Source organism: Tupaia chinensis, unplaced genomic scaffold (genome assembly GCF_000334495.1).
Source record: "Tupaia chinensis unplaced genomic scaffold, TupChi_1.0 Scaffold000066_1, whole genome shotgun sequence".
NCBI lineage: Eukaryota > Metazoa > Chordata > Mammalia > Scandentia > Tupaiidae > Tupaia > Tupaia belangeri.
The window spans coordinates 2831223-2848435 of NW_006159525.1; the positions used below are offsets into that span (position 1 = coordinate 2831223).

Here is a 17213-nt window from a genome sequence, read left to right on the forward strand (position 1 = left end):
AAAGCACGTGGGCCGGCGGTGGTCTGCCCGCAGCTGTCCCTGCCAGCTGAGCTGGGCTGGAACCAACCCAGAGAAGTGTAAGGCATTCTCCCTGCATTCCTGGTGGCTCCCTCCCATCTGATGCATGGGGGCTTCAAGAGTTCATGGAAAACGGGATTAAAATATGAGTCAAGGGACCAGCAGTTGGCGTAATGGCTATGTTACTCAACTCCCATGTAGTCAACTGCAATTCAAGTCCTGGACTGGGTGGCTTAAACTCACACCGGGCATGTGTCCATGCGTGCCCAAGATCCTGAGAAGAGAATGGAGGAGAAGGGATTGCGGCATGGTCATCACCCCTGGGGGGGGGGGGATTTCTCGCTTTCTGTCTCTCTGTCTCTCTCTGTCTTTCTGGTGAGCACATGCGCCCTATAGCATAAACCTCTCCAAAAAAAAAAGAGAAAGAGTTGATTTTAGTGCCAATAAAAGAAGTGAAATCCATGTATAATTTTTTCATAACCATCCTATGAATCTTCTGAAGACCCCCTAGCCACTGTGGCTGGTGTCTACAAGCACCGAGGACAAAGAAGTAGATCCGCCTATGAACTTGGATAGGAGGAGCTAAATGAGAAGAAACAAGAAAGGTGACTTCCTGGGCAGCAGGTGGCGTGGTGGCTAAAGGTGCTAGATTCCCATATTGTTGTCCAAGGTTCAAGTCCCGGACATGGTGACTTGTTTTCTCCCTTTCTCTCTCTCTCTCTCTGTTGCTCTCTGGTCAAATTAAAAAATAATAATAGCAAATGAAAATAAATAAGTACATAATTCTCTTTTTTATATTTGAGAGAGGTTTTTGCTATAGGGCACATGTGCTTGCCAGAAAGAGAGAGACAGAGACAGAAAGCAAGAAATCACCCCCTGGGGGGATGGCCATGCCGTAATCCCTTCTCCTCCATTCTCCTCTCGGAATCTTGGGCACACACACACACACACACGCCCAGCATGAGTTTAAGCCACCAGGTCCAGAACTCGAACTGTGGTCAACTACATGGGAGTCCAGTGACATAATCATCACGCCAACTGCTGGCCCCAATACATAATTCTTAAAAAATAAAAAAGAAAAAAAAAAAGGAGACTCCTCATCTTCCTAACACCTCTGAAAATAACCCCGGATGAGCGGTACTCTGACGAAGTAAGTGTAAGCTTCACTGGTTCCTCCACGATAACTCTGAGCTCTGACCCAGCCGGTTGGAATCCTTCCTGATTGTTCATATGAAACAGTCGCGCATTACAGGGGTTTCTGCAACCACGGGCGGCACTGCCTACTCATGGACTTGGAGGAAGAGGTTGTGGCCAGAAAAAACTTTCCAAAGCCACGCGGTGGAAATGACCGTTTTTCTTCCCTGAGACCTGAATACTGTGGTTTCCAATAGGCTGGAGCTGTGTGCAGCCCAGCTTGTTTGCTCATACTTCTCTATTCATGACTCAGAACTGATGTATCCAGCCCCTGTGTGCCTGACGACGTGCAGAGGTCCAAGGTCAAAGTCCAAGGTCAGGGCTGAGATGACACAGCAATGAAGGGCTGCCAGCCTGGTGGTCATGGAATCTCCTGGACGTGGCTCAGGACAGACCGCAGTCTCCAGCTCCCAGTGGCCAAGGGATCCCGGTATGGTCATTCTCAGCCTTCCCACACCTCTCACTGCAGGGCCACTCCTGCCTAGCAGTCCCTGAGTTGAGAGAGATGGTTTGGGAGTCTGAGACTTGGGAGGAATGTTGGCTGAAGAGTCCACCTTCACTCGTGGAAACTCACTGAGGGAGGAGGACCGGTCACTGAGAACTTCCCCGGGCTTCCGTCTCTTCACCTGAAAGCGAGGTGACTTTACAGGTGGTCTCCGAGTTCACCCAGCTTCCAGTCCAGATTTTGCACGACTTTGTTCTTACTCTTACCTCCTAGTTCACAAAAGCCGTCGAGAGATCTGAAATAGCCGCCCCGTTCCTCTCTTCTTTCCTTTTTTCTTTTTGTGAAGAGCAGAGGGAGGAAAGGCCTGGAGAATAACTTTGGTTTCTGTCAGTCATAAATATATGTCAACTCCATATGTCAACTCCACAGGAGTGCTTCTTCATTGGAGAATGTCCCGATTCCCCCCCTCCTTTTTTAAAAAAATTTGCTACAGGGTGCTTGCAGTCACCAGAGAAACAGAGAGACCAAAGTGAGAAATCACCCCCCAATGGGGATGGCCACACTGCAATCCCTTCTCCTCCATTCTTCTCTTGGGATTTTGGGAATGTATACTCACATGGTTGGCGTGAGTTTCAAGCTGCTGGGTCCAGGGCTCGAAGCACAGTCAACTATGTGGGAGTCCAGTGCCTTAACTACTATGCTACCTTCATTTTGAGGTATATTTTTGCTGGGTATAAGATTCGAGGTTGAGATTACTTCCTTTTGGCTTCCATGATTTCTGGAGAGAAATCTGCTGTCATTTGAACTGTTTTTTTCCCATAACTTAGATGTCATTTTCTCTGGTTGTTTTTGATACTAAACTTCAGTTTCCACGTGTTTAAGTAAGGCATGCTTTGGTGTAGAACGCTTTGTTCTTCCACAAGAACGAGCCATTGCCCCATGAAGACTTCACACTAATTAGCCCACTCCCCACCAGTCGGCAGTGCCGTCCCCACCCGGTGTCTCTGCCTTCTTTCTCACTCTCCTCTCTTACAGCTTTCTTTCTGCCTTCCTTCTATGTGTCAAGTGTCCTCCAGGGGAGAGAGCCTGGCCTGCCACTGTGTCTCAAACTGCGTGTGTGTGTCCTATTGGACCTCACGCCCCCTGCATGTTGTGAGAAGTAAAATATTAAACTGAGTCACTTAAAAACCCAACTCTCTGGGACCAGCAGTTAGCATAATGGCTCTGTTGCTGGACTATCATGTAGTCGACTGTGGTTCGAGTCCCGGACCTGGTGGCTTAAACTCACGCCGGGCACGGGTGCGTGCGTGCCCAAGATGCCGAGAGGAGAACGGAGGAGAAAGGATTGCGGTGTGGCCATCCCCCCTGGGGGGTGATTTCTCGCTTTTTGTTTCTCTGTCTTTCCGGAGAGTGCACATGCCCTATAGCAAAAACCTCTCAAAACAAAAACAAGCCAATTCTCCCTACCAGTATCACTTGTGGAACCATAGGTCCGATGAGCTCATTTTAGTTTTTCCTAATGTACATTAAGATGCACACATAACATAACATAAAAAAAAAATTGGCTCTGTGTGGTAATCTGGAACCATCTGTGTGGGCAGAGGTCAAGACCCCGGCAGTCGGTGCCCGGCTTTCCCATTCGCTGATCAGGAAGAGCTCAAAGCTGACTCAAGCCGTTTAATGTACCACAGAGACACAAGGGAAGGTCCATGCTTGTCGCCTGGAGGAATGGAGAGGGGCTCTGGGAAAGCAGGGAGCCACCCTGCAGTTCAGGTGTCCCTTTGCCCCTTCCACTGACATGTATCCACTGCCGTTCACTGGCTTCACTTGTCCTGTCAACTGTGGCTGTGGAGAGGTCCAGCCCAGTCCTCATGTAGGGTACCAAAGGAAGGCCGGACGGTGCTCGTGTGCTTCCCAGAGCCGAGGACCCCCTTACTTTGGGGAACATCAATGGAAGAGAGGAGCCCTGGGAGGACTCGCTATTAGAAATAGACTCGTGTTTTCATCCCCCTTTCAAACGTGGGCGAATCGGACCTGAGGCAGACACCCCACAAAGCGCTTGCCACTTCTGCCAACCAGATGGCCGACATCTCCCAAGGCGAGGGACCTTTCTGCTTTCTTACTTCACTTTTCCCCCTCCTAAAGAAAACTGCCTGGTCCCTGTCCCCTGGCCCCCTGCCCCGAACAGGGGTTTAACTATGGAAAGCTGCTCCTGACTCTGAGGCAAAGCAACAACGCAAAGAAACAATGCATTCTCTAACCTAGAAACTCATGGGGAAGTTCTGGAGTGGCTCAGAGCTGCCTGCGAGTAGCATTTCCGTGGTCCACACACATTTCCTACAAGAGTTTTAACAGCTCAGGGCTTCCGGGCCAGCCCCACGGTCGAGGGAGCAGATACCACATGGATGATTGTGTAGAGTCCCAGACCTGGTGGCTTGACAAACATGCCAAGTGCATATGTGTGCATGCTGCAAGTCATGAAAGGGGGGGCAGTGGAGGAGAAGGGATTGCAGTCTGGTCCTGTCCCCTTGCGGGGTGCTCTCCCCCGCCCGCTCCCTCTCTCGGGTGCGTGGACGCGCCTTTTGGCAAATTCAAGAATAATATGCCGTGCAGAGCCTCGAGCGCAGAGGGCCGGGCTATGCCGCCCGGGAGCAGGGACACGGCATGTCCTCCATGGGCCCGGCCTCGCAGGGTGTGCACTACATTCCTCTCTCTCTCGACAAACGGTTCCTAAAACCTGAATTCCCCTTTTGTGCAGCTCATGTTTGGAGCCTTCTAATCTCGTACTTAGCGGCGTCTCTTTCACAGCCTCCCACCTTCCTCCTCTGACGTTATTTCTCCCCAGCCACTGGTCATTTCCTCCCTTAGCCATCACGGTTCCAGAACAACACGGAACGTTTCTCCAGTCGTTTCCCCATTCCAGGACCGCGCAGCCTGGCGCCTTCGAAAGGCTTTCGGCAGAATCGGCAGAATCGTAGGCTCTGGGGCGGTAGTCGCCTTCGCTTAGCTTTTCAAAGTAAGCAATAGGGAAATACAGTGCCAGAGGACAAAGCCGGGAGTGAATACAGATTACGAGCTGCATGTTTTAAGACCTGTAAGAACACCGTATTGAATATCGAGAAGGGCGACCAGACCCTTGTCCTTGGTGACATCTAGAAGAGTAGCAGGCACAGAAGGCAACCCGAGTGTTGAGTGGATCGGGGTACACTGTCTCTCTCTGTCGGAGTCGAACCGCACACAGAGTTAGATGGAAGCGAGTCAGCCTGCTGACTGTTCTTTCTGCTCACACACCTAACCGTCTCAAACACTGAGTTATTTGTTTTTGTTTTCCCAAAAGACGGAGGGCATGACCCTTCTCAATGTTCATTGCACACAATGTGGTCCATCCAACATGGAGAACGACACCGCCTCCACTTGGCCTGACGCTGCTCGCGGCTCCTGCTCGCTGCTCCCGACAACCCACTGGCACACAGCAGCAGGAGTAATCCTTCAAGACCACAAACCCCACCAGGTCTCTCCTGCTCTAAGCGGGCCAGAGGCCTTTCTTGCAATTAGAATGTACTACAAAGTCTTCGCACCACCCAGCAGGCCAATGTGACCTGCTTACCCCTCCGGTCTCATGTCCCACCCCCTGCCCTCGTCCACGCTGCTCCAACCCCACTGGCCCTTTCACAGACGCGCTACCCTGCCGGTTCATTCTCACCACAGAGCCTGTGCACCTGCCGGTCCCTGCCCGGGATGCTTTTCCTGTCATTTGGTCTCCGGAGCGCCCTCTCTGTCCAGCACCTCTGTCAGGTGGCCCCATTTCCCTTTCTTTACGGCAGTTATCATCGGACTCATGTCCAATTGCTCATTATCTGTCATGGAATGGAATGCCAGCTCTGATCGCCGCCGCCCTGGGGCTCAGCAGCTCTGCGTGGGCTCGATGCACAGCGAGCTGTGTGGTGCTCACAGTTGGCTACTGCATCTGGGCTGCTTTGCCTTGTGAGACGGTGAAATGACGAGGGCGCTGGGTAAGGGCAGAGGGAGGCCGGGTCCTCGTGACCTTGGCTTCAATGACGCTGACGGAAACCTAAGGCAACATCTGACCCTGTGAGGAGGAAGAGCCAATTCCCAAGAGGAGGCCGAGTGCAGGGCTAGGCTGGAGCTAGGCTGGGGCTAGGTCAGGGTCAGGGTCAGGGAGCTGAGAAGCAGGGGTGATCCTTGTTCCCAGACACCGACAACAGGAAGTGCTACTTCTGTCCTCACTGCAGGGCCACATGTGAAGGCTCCACCTGCATCCCCTGTGACCCCGTCAGGCACTCACTAGCCCGGAGCACGTCCTGCGCAAGGCAGTCAGGCCCTGCTAGGGGGCTAGAATGCAGCTCCGAGTAAGGCCCGGGCTGTCCCTCCTCAGGGAGTTGTCTTTCTAGAGGGACCGACAGGTGATCAGTGAACGAACAAATGAGGCAAGACCATTTCAGACCTCGGCAGTGAAGGCAAGGAGTAGATGAGCATTGGGGAGGTGTGGAGGAGGAAGGGATGCAGATCGGATGTCCAAGGGGCCTCTGCAGCCTGAGATGCTGAAGGGGAAGACCTAGGGATCCAGCCAACGACAGGAATGGCAGGGCCGGGAGCAGGAACCGAGTGGAGAATTGGCAGCTGTGGGGTTCCGGAGGAGCCTCCAGGACCGCTCACCGTCTGCCTTGGCACTGTCCCACCCGCCCTCCTTGGACAAAGCCTGAGCTGCTGAAGGTGCTGCATACCCACAGATGGCCTCCCACCAAGCTCCCTTGCCCGGAAGCACTGAAGCAAGCCACGTCGCAGAAAGTGGAGGCATGTCTGATGCCTTCACAGACTGTCACATCGAAACCTGCTCTGAGGGTGTCAAAGCTTTTTTGGCTTTTTAATTTTAAGGTGTTTGTTTATTCGTTTGCTTGTTTTGGCACATGCACTTAACAGAGAGAAAGGGAGAGAAAGAGAGAAGGTGACAAAGCATCACCCGGGGCACGGCCGTGCCACAATCCCTTCTCTTCCATCTTCCTTTTGGGATTTTGGGCACACAAGCACATGCACCTTCCAGGACTTTCTTTTTCTTTTTCTCTTTCCTTTGGAGAGGCTTTTGCTATAGGGCGCGTGCGCTCGACAGAAAGAGAGAGACAGAGAGACAGAAGGCGAGAAATCACCCCCAGGGGGGATAGCCACGCCGCAGAGCTTTCTCCTCCATCCTCCTCCCGGGATCTTAGGCACGCACACACACACATGCCGCCCGGCGTGAGTTGAAGCCGCCAGCTCCAGGACTTGAACCGCAGTCAACTACATGGGTGTCCAGCGACATAGCCATTAAGCCAACTGCTGGTCCCGCATCTGCCATGATTGAACATCGCCATCAGCCACATGTGACCTAGCCGCCCTGGCCACCAGCCATCGCTGGCCCTCCTTTCTAAGTTACTTGGATCTTCTTTGATGAGCCTAGAACCATCCCACTCAAGAGCCCAGCTAGAAGAGGACCCAAGGCTATTTGCTCTTTAATCGAGGCTGTATCTAAACGTCAATATTTCAGAACACTTAAATATTCTCAAAGCATAAACATTGAGCCATGACTCTTCAGTAACATAACAGCTTGTTTCAGAACGCCCTGCAAGTGAGCACGCAGCTGTGTTTATACACGCACATAGAGATAGTAGAACAGTTACTGTGGAAATCAGATTTCAGAAAGTCTCAGAAAACGATGGACAAGAAAGGTCAGTGCTTATTTAATTCAGTAAAATGCCTTAACACTTCCTTCAGTTCCTGGACGTACACCCAGGGAGGAAATGATATTACGGGGTCGGGGGAGAGGGCTGTGGACCAAACACTCATTTCGTCTTCTCTTTCTCCTTTTCCTTCCTGTCCCTTTGCCAGAGGATGTATGTATTCTTTGGAGAGAGAGACAGAGAGACAGAGAAGGAGAGAAATCACACCCCATGGGTGTGGTCACACAGCAATCCCTCTCCTCCATCTCTCCTTCCTTTCAGTATTTTGGGTCTGTGTGTACACGCACGCGTGCACATACATGTGCCTGAAGTGTTTCTGTGGGACTCAAACCGCGTGTTTGGCCACGTGGGATCCAGGCACCTTAATCACCAGGCCACCAGCTCGCCCCAAAGATATTTATTTCAATTTCAATATCACCTCTAATGGTGTGTACACACGTACACACACGCAAACAGAAGTAAACACAGTTTGTAGTAACAGACCTGCATCATTAAGTACCCAGAGCAACTCTGTTTCCATAAATAAGGCATTCAAAATGACCAGATCCTGAAACAAGGATTTGCACAGGGATTTACACGAGTGGGTCACTTCCTCACCTTGTCTTCTAGAACTAAGTTTCCAGCATTTCTAATGGAGCAGGACATGGAGTCAGCCGGTCAGAGTCCGACAAGCCAAGGAATGAGATGTTCGATTTTCCACTTTTGCTACGCGTGAGGCTTCCTGCCTCTGGTGCAGTTGGAGCAGTGTTGGCTAGTGCTGATACCCTTGTGTGTAGCTTTAAACGTTCTTCTCATTTTATAAAACAGGGAAAACCGGAATAGAAAAGCCTGGTAACTGTAGGAAACCAGCCTTGCGTGAAGGTAAAAGATTGCCCAGTTATCTTCTGCTTGCTGGGGCAGTTTCCAAAGGGGTACCCGAGCGACTCTGAACTGAGGTTGCCTCTGGATCAGGAGCCGAGGACATGGGGTCTTATCCTGATGTGGCTTTGCACATACTGGGGGATCAATGAGAGGTTTCTCCACTGGTTTAAAATTTTCAAAGAAAATAGTTGGGGACAAAATTCTGGGGTAGCTAAGGTATTTACACATAGTCTGTGTAAGAGAGGGTATCACAAATTATGAAGCCATAAATTCCACTAGTGATATTTGTTATTATTAGAAACAGTTAATTTCTGTAAGCAGTCTCCCTATTTAGTAATGACTTCATTTCTTTTATTTTGCTATTCTACTTAACTTGTAAAAAGGTGTAGTGAGATAAGAAAACATCAGCCTTGAGCTTCGTTTTCTGTGTCTGAGTACATTTTTTTTGGTAGCCACTTTAAGTTTCTAAATAGTGGATCTTTTCTGATTCATGCCACAGACTTGAAGTCTATATGAAGTTCTAGCTTCACGCATTCGAGACACTCATTCAAGGTCATCGGAAACCAGCCAGCAGAGGAGCCCACTGGGGGCCCCCGGGAAGTGAGCACAGAGATCAGCAGGACCCTGTGAGTGACACCGAGTGACTTCACCGTCCAGAGAAAGACGGGACGGGGGCGCTGAGGCCAAGAGCCACGTCTTGCTTGAGAAGTGTTGGACAGTGCGTGAGATAGATTGTGTCAACTGCCTGGATGATTTCTACCAGAGTCATTTCACCCACCTGGGACTCGAACCAGCAAGGGGCTGGTCAGCCCATCGCTTTCTGCCTCTTACACTGATGCTAAGCATCTTCATTCCACATTTACACCACCTATCATCCGTTCTTTGCCCTCATTAGGAACGCAGAACTAAAGACAGATGCCATTTTATCCATCGTGGGTTGTGCCCCCCGCCCCCCGCCATTCAGGCCGCACCCATCACTCACCTTGGGCACGCCATCCAGGAGGCTCGTTCCCTTCATGTTGGCGATGTGAGCCAGCTCCTTGGAGCGCTCCGGCTACTATCTCCGGCCTCAGAAGTGAATTATGCAATGTCACTGCATGCTTCTGGCCGCTTCTCGGAAACTGAATTCCATGAAGCCCTCTGACAACACATGGGAAAGTGTCAGACAGATTCTCCCAGTAGGCAAACTTTCTGGAAAGCACGATAAGAGTAAAATGAAAGGGGCGACGGAGGTGGGGACCAGAAATACGGGCCACACTCCCTCCTCGGTGCCTGACGCCTCACTCTGTCTATAAGTAGAGGCTGTCACTCATTTGCTGTGTGAAACCACAAAAGAAGAAGAAGAAAAAGCACCCTTCTGTTTTGCAGGGTAAAGTTCCTACTTCAAAAGACTGTGTCTGAACCCACAGCGTCCCTGTCCCTTGAACACGGTGGAGTAACTCCTGTCAAACAGACCAAGCTCATTGCCCTGATGAGAAACCCTGGGACCACACTTTGGAGGGTCAGCACATCTTCCTCCGTGCTCCCTGAGACTCGCCTTACAGCAGCCAGGACAGAACAAGGCAGGCGGCATGCCTTGAAGGACAGCGCCCGCTCTGTCTGTCCCTCAGTTGCACGCTCTGCTGCTCTGAAGCCCTTGCCCACCTCCTGGCCTTTGCACACAATACTTGCTGACTAATGTTTTCTGAATGCTGACTCGGCACCGAGGACCATGCTGAGCACTGCCCAGGTTATCTCTGAAATCTAACGAGCCCGTGGCCTGTGCTGGAAACCACCATGCTAGCTTGCACAGTTCGTGGGCTTCCAAGTCTTTTTCTCTCACTCTCTCTTTTTTGCTGTAAGCCATGTGTACTCACTGTAAAGAGAGAAAGTGGAAAAGCACCCCCTAGGGGTATGACAATGTTGCAATCCCTTTTCTATTTCTGCCTCCTTTCAAGATTTTGGGCAGACACGCACATGTGCCTGGCATGTTTTTCTTTCTTTCTTTTCCTTTTTTTTTTTTTTTCTTTAAGAGGGATTTTTGCTATGGGGCACATGCGCTAACCAGAGAAACAGAGAGATAGAAAGGGAGAAATCCCTGGCGGGGGTGGGGGTGGGGTGGCCACACCACACAATCCCTTCTTTTCCATTCTCCTCTTGGGATTTTGGGTACATATGCCTGGCGTGAGTTTTAAGCTATTGGACCTGGGACTCGAACTGCAGTTGACTGCATGGGAGTCCAGCAATGTAACCATTATGCCATCTGCTGGTCCCACCTGGTGTGTTTTTTAAGCCACCAGATCTGGGACTTGAACTGTGCTGTTGGCCATGTGGTAACCAGTCACCCCCAACCACCATGCCACCTGACTGGACCCCAAGTCTTTACTTTCTCAAAATTCAGACCCAGTATCTGGATAGGGCCCGCAGCTAGCAGATTCTGTACGGGGGGGGGGGGGGGGAAGCTTGCATTTTCATTTTATTTAAACCAAATGAGACCAATTCTTCCCAGCCCGGCTCAAGTTCCATCCCCAATAGCTCTGTCTCTTCTTGCCCTTATGGCACTTACTGCCTTGTCTTCTGGTTGTCCCAGTACAGTCCCCACGTCTGATCTCCAGGATGTATTGACTGATTGGTTTCTGGCCGAGACAGCCCATATTCTGCCAGTGTTGGAAATTTACCTTTGGCAGCGCGGTACTGGCATGCTGCAGATGGTGGCAGGTAACGGGGAAGGAACAACGGCCCACAGAAGGAACCCAGCACACAGAGGCCACATGGGAAGCCTGGGTTTGACTGGGCTCGATTCCTGGCCCATCCTGAAAGCGGGGTGCAGTGGCACACCATCTGTGGTCCCAGCTACTTGGGGGGATCATGACACATCAAGGTCTTGGCTACAAGAATGAAAAACCTCAAGTCCAAAGTTCCTCCCGTTCCCTTCCTTCAGGGAAAGTCCTTTTTCCAGCAGTTAAGTCAGGCTGGAGGGGCTGTTCCAGCCTGTGCTGGCCTCTGCACCCTTACCCCAGACAGGGATCGATTTGCAGATGGGGAAGCAAGAATAATCCCAGCCAGGGTCAAATGGCTTTGGGGTGCTGGGAGGAAGGCTTCCTGGCTCCTGAGATGGTGTCTGGTGGTCGGCCTGTGGGAAGCTCTGCCACCTTGGGAGTGTCTGCCAGAGGAGCCCGCACTTGGATGGGGCGGCAAAGAGCCAAGGACCCAGGGCTGCTGAAGCTCCAGCAATGGCAGGGCCTGCAGGGCCACCTCTAGGCATGCCAGTCACCTTTGGGCCGCACTCCTGGACCCTGAAAGCAACAGCTTCTACTCGCCCTGTGCGTCCTGTGTTCCAGGCGCTGCTCTGCTGCACACCACAGAGACGGAACTCAGATCGTCCAGCCTGTAGCCTTGGAAGGTGGCCACGCGAGTGCGATTCCCATTCCCCCGGTGAGGAGCTGAGGGGAGAGAGACAGCAAAGAGCAGAGAGGGAGAAGGAGAGAGAATGTCGGCTCTAAAATCAACCTACTTTTTTCAACAAATAAACTCCAAGGGGAAAAAAAGAAGTGGGATCTAAAGGTGAAGACACAAAACACACCAAGTCATGGCATGGGGTCCAGGTTTGCTTCCTGGCCTCGTCTAGAAGCTAGGCTTAGTGGGCCTGAGCCTGGAACCTCAGCAGCTCGAAGGGTGAGGCAGGAGGGCCAGAGCAGAGACCTTGTGTAAATAAATGCATACGTCCCAACGCCTGAGCCGCATTTGGGTCCTGATTCAGAACAAACCATTTATAAGGAAACTTGAACACTGACTAGATCCGTGACAGTGCAGTGTTTCAGATGTAATGTTACCGTGCAAGAAAGAGCAAAGTTAACGAAGCTTGTGAAGTTAAAGTTGGGGATACACTGGGATTCATTGTACTATAGACATTTTGCAGAAATTAAAAATATAAAAGCTTTATTATTATTTTTAAGAGAGATTTTTGCTATAGGACACGTGCATTCGCTGGAGAGACAGAGAGATAGACAGAAAGTGAGAAATCACTCCCCAGGAGGGATGTTCACGGTGCAATCCCTTCTCCTCCATTCTCCTCTTGGGATTTTTGGGCATGCAAGCACACATGTCTGGAGTGAGGGTGAAGCCCCTGAGTCCAGAACTTGAACCGCATCTGGCCATGTGGGAGTCCAGTGACATAACCATTATGCCATCTGCTGGTCCTTGCTTTATTACTGTTTTTAAAAATGTTGTCAGCAGGTACACGCACTCACTGAAGTCAGAGAGGAAGGAGGACACACTCCTCCCGGGGCGTGGCCACACTGCGAGCCCTTCTCCTCCGTGTCTCCATCCCGTCGAGACATGGGACACACACGCACAGGAGCCCGGTGTGCTTTTCAAGCAGCCAGGGCCAGATCTGAGACACGTGGTCGGCCATGAGGGATCCCATTCGTTTTACCAGGAGGCCGCAGAGCACCTTCAGAAACAGGCTTTATTAAGAACTAATCCAGATACCATAAATAATACACTCTTTTCCCCCCCTTAAAACATACTTCCTTTTGGGACCAGCAGATGGCATAATGGCTACCTCGCTGGACTCCAATGTAGTCGACCGCGGTTTGAGTCCCGGACCCAGTGGTTTTAAACTCATGCCGGGCGCGTGTGCGTGTGTGCCCAAGATCCCGAGAACAGAATGGAGGTGAAGGGATTGCAGCTTGGCCATCCCTCCTTGGGGGTGATGTCTCACTTTTTGTCTCTCTGTCTTTCTGGCAAGCACATGCACCCTATAGTAAAAACCTCTCCAAAAACAAAACAACCCCCCCAAAACCCCCAAAACCCTATTTCTTTCTTTCACAAGAGGTATGTGGGGAAGACAGGCACCATCGACACCGGATCCCCTTCTCCCAGTCCTCTAGCTACACAGGATCTAGGCTGCGTGTCTGGCACATTTCTGGTTGACTTAGGATCCCAACCCGAGGTTGGCTGTGTGGCTTCCGGCACCGCAGATCAGTCACTACTGCCTGCACCATGTGGCTGTGTCAAAAGTCACCCTTTAAAAGGTACAATCCGGTGGTTTCAGTGCGTCCCGTTGTGCAGCCATCACCACTATCTCACGTCAGAGCATTTCATCACCCCAAAAAGAAACCCAGCCTCGTCAGCAGCCGCTCCCCACCCTCCCCTCCCTCTGCCCAGGCAACTCATTTCTATGTACTAGCGACTTGTGAACTCTTGAAATAACGCGAGAAAGAGAGGATGGACATACTTGTTCAAGGTCACACAGGGAAGTGACAGCCAGACTGAACCCAAGCCTCTAGGAAAAGAGACTTCCTGGTAGCTGTTTGGACAGTTCCCACGATGATGGCAAAGCCCTGTGGTGATCCTCCCAGGCACTGAGGGCATGCTATAATCTCCATGTCATTATAGACCAGGAACAAAACTGAGATACAAAAGTAGGATTCGACCTTGAAACAGAATGGACTAACTCCTCCCTAGATACCTAAAATATAGAATTTTTTGAATAAGGGGCTCATGTTTTGTCTGGCATTTAATCCCTTTGTGATTTTTCTGAATGGAAGGCATCAAGAAAATACTTTAAGACTTTTTGCTGCAAGTCATTCACATCTTAAGACAGGCGAGTCTTGGGACCAGCAGTTGGTATAATGGCTATGTCACTAGATTCCCACGTAGTCGACCATGGTTCGAGTCTCAGGCCCGGTGGCTTAAACTCACGCAGGGGAGGGGGGGCATGGGGGGGCGTGTGCCTGCATGCTGAAGATCCTGAGAGGAGAATGGAGAAGGGATTGCGGCGTGGCCATCCCCCTGGGGGGGGTGATTTCTTGCTTTTTGTTTCTCTGTCTCTCTCTTTCTGGTGAGCTCACGTGCTCTATAGCAAAAACCTCACAAAAACAAACAAACAAACAAAAAAACAAGACAGGCAAGTCTCTTATGTGCACAAACATGGCAAGAGCTGACTCTTCTAGGAAACGGCGTACTTTCGTAACATCCGACTATCTGAGGTTGAGACAGCTAGAGTTCTAGAGTTCAAGAGAACCACGTTAGGGAGCCTCCAGTGAGGTAATCATCACAGCTTTGACAAACGTGTTATGGGGAAGAGTATTTCAGACTAAATTTTCTTTTCTGAGCTGAGTGAGTCTGACACAAGTTCTGCAGAGCCTGACAAATGTGTAGGAAGGCCCACTGTGTTTTTCTTCTATGCCTTTGTACTGTGTTTGTGTGACTTTCAGCAGTCAACCTCCTCTGCAAGTACGTACACAGTACAGAATTACAAAGCACAGCTGAGCAGCAGTCTTCGTTTTGTTGCTTTTAAAAAAATGTGTGTGTGTGTGTGTGTGTGTGTGTGTGTGTTTAATTTGCTAAAGAGCATGTGCACTCATCAGAGAGAGGAGAGTGAGAAATTATCCCCAGGGCGGATAGTCACACTGCAATCCCTTCTCCATTCTCCTCTCCAAGATTCTGGGACGCATCCACGCCCAGTGTTTCCAAGCCGCTAGGTCTGGGATCCAAGCAGCGTAGTCGGCCACGTGGGATTCAGCTGCCTTCACCACCACACCACCAGCTGGCCCTGAACATCAGGCTTTGAATGTCCCAAACACCAGTGGCCTGGCAGAGGGTTTCAGACTGCACTGCTTTGGAATCATCTGAGATCATCCAGCAGATTTTAATCTCAGGAAGGTAATTCATAAAAGTAGCCTCTTGGGGACCAGCAGTTAGCGTAATGGCTATGTCGCTGGACTCCCACGTAGTTGACCGCGGTTGGAGTCCCGGACCCGGTGGCTTAAACTCACGCCGGGCACGTGTGCGTGAGTGCCCAAGATCCCGAGAGGAGAATGGAGAAGGGATTGTGGTGTGACCATCCCCCCTGGGGGGTGATTTCTTGCTTTCTGTCTCTCTGTCTCTGTCTGTCTGGCGAGCGCACATGCCCTATAGCAAAAACCTCTCCAAAAAAAAAAAGTAGTTTCTTGGTCAAGTAGGCTTTCATGGGACCAGCAGAAGGCGTAATGGTTACATCACTGGATTCCCATGTAGGCGACTGTGGTTCGAGTTCTGGATCTGGAGGCTTAAAACTCACACCGTGCGGGTGTACGTATGTGCCCAAGATCCCGAGAGCATTTCTGTCTCTCCCATGAGCGACATGCCCTATAGAAAAAGTTATCAAAAGACAAAAACAAAGTAGGCTCCACAAACTTCCAACAAATGCAGCCACTATATGAAGAGGTAAAACATGTATGGAAAATGAGACAAATCGATTCTGGTGTCAAGTTCTGAAATCCATGTACAGGTTTTTGGTAACATTTTCCACGAACTTTTTGAAGATTCTTGTAGATGATTCAGGGTTAAAACTCGATTTGTTTTTCTACAGGGTATGTGCACTCACTGGAAAGGAGAGAGACAGTGGGAGGGGAAGTGAGAAATTGCCCACTGGGGGTTATGGCCATGCCGCAATCCCTTCTCCTCCATTCTCCTCCTTGTACCCGGCCTGTGTTTCAAGCTGCCAGGTCCAGGACTCGAACTGCAGTTGGCCATGTGGGAGTCCAATGCCTTAACCACTATGCCACCTGCTGGCCCTCAAACCTGAATCTTGATCTCTAGGTTGGGAGGAAAAAGGAATCACAGCAAGAATATTAAAAACAGGGACCAGCAGTTAGCGTAATGGCTATGTCGCTGGACTCCCATGTAGTCAACCGTGGTTTGCGTCCCAGACCCAGTGGCTTAAAACTCACGCCGGGCGCATGTGCGTGTGTGCCCAAGATCCTGAGAGGAGAATGGAGAAGGGATTGTGGTGTGACCATCCCCCCTGGGGGGTGATTTCTTGCTTTCTGTCTCTCTGTCTCTGTCTGTCTGGTGAGTGCACACATCCTATTATAGCAAAAATCTCTCCAAAAAAGAAAAAAAAAGAATATTAAAAACAAACAAAAAAAAAGATGCAAAGGAAACACTGTGGGTACAGAGGGGACAGAAGGCTGAAAGAAAAGGCTGAACGCTGGCAGAAAAAGAAAAACCAGGGCAGAAGGGTTGGCAGGCAGCATGGTGGTTAAGGGTGCTGGACTCCCACGTGGTCGACTGTGGTTCGAGTCCCAGGCCTGGCGGCTTGCTTTCTCACTATACCTCTCTCTCGCTCTGTCCCTCTTTAGTAAAACTGAAATAAATATGTAGATAAATAAAGTTGAATAATTCTTGAAATAAAAAAAAAAGAAAAACCAGGGCAGAAGTGACACCATGAGCACGTGGTCACTATGGGGGAACGCACAGAGTAAGAAGGGGCAAGGCACGAAATCAAAGAGGCTGAGACAAAGGCCTGGTGAGAGGGACACACACACTGCAGAAGCATGGGGCCAGAGGACAGAAGCCCCAGAAAGTGGCCAAAGGCAGAAGCACCAGGGGCTGAGAAAGTTGGTGGCAGAAATGGAAGGAAAGCAGTTTATTTGGGATCAGCAGGGCAGTACAGTGGTTAAGGCACAGGACTCCCACATGGCTGACTGCGGTTCGTGTCCCAGACCCTGAGAGGAGAATGGAGAAGGGATTATGGCGTGGCCATCCCCCCGGGAGGTGATTTTTCGTTTTCTGTCTCTCTGTCTCTGTCTGTCTGGTGAGTGCACACATCCTATTATAGCAAAAATCTCTCCAAAAAAGAAAAAAAAAGAATATTAAAAACAAACAAAAAAAAAGATGCAAAGGAAACACTGTGGGTACAGAGGGGACAGAAGGCTGAAAGAAAAGGCTGAACGCTGGCAGAAAAAGAAAAACCAGGGCAGAAGGGTTGGCAGGCAGCATGGTGGTTAAGGGTGCTGGACTCCCACGTGGTCGACTGTGGTTCGAGTCCCAGGCCTGGCGGCTTGCTTTCTCACTATACCTCTCTCTCGCTCTGTCCCTCTTTAGTAAAACTGAAATAAATATGTAGATAAATAAAGTTGAATAATTCTTGAAATAAAAAAAAAAGAAAAACCAGGGCAGAAGTGACACCATGAGCACGTGGTCACTATGGG

At 50.4% G+C, this 17213-nt stretch overlaps 1 protein-coding gene across 2 annotated transcripts in view; it reads right to left on the reverse strand.

Annotated features, from left to right (window-relative positions):
* Positions 1-9974, reverse strand: part of CASS4 (Cas scaffold protein family member 4) — a 38758-nt gene extending 28784 nt beyond the window's left edge. For both annotated transcript variants that reach the window (XM_006141888.2, XM_006141886.2), the window contains exon 1: positions 9236-9974. In XM_006141888.2, the coding sequence (XP_006141950.1) occupies positions 9236-9271 (36 nt within the window). In that variant the 5' untranslated portion in view covers positions 9272-9974. The remainder of the gene's footprint in view (positions 1-9235) is intronic.
* Positions 9975-17213: the final 7239 nt, after the last annotated feature.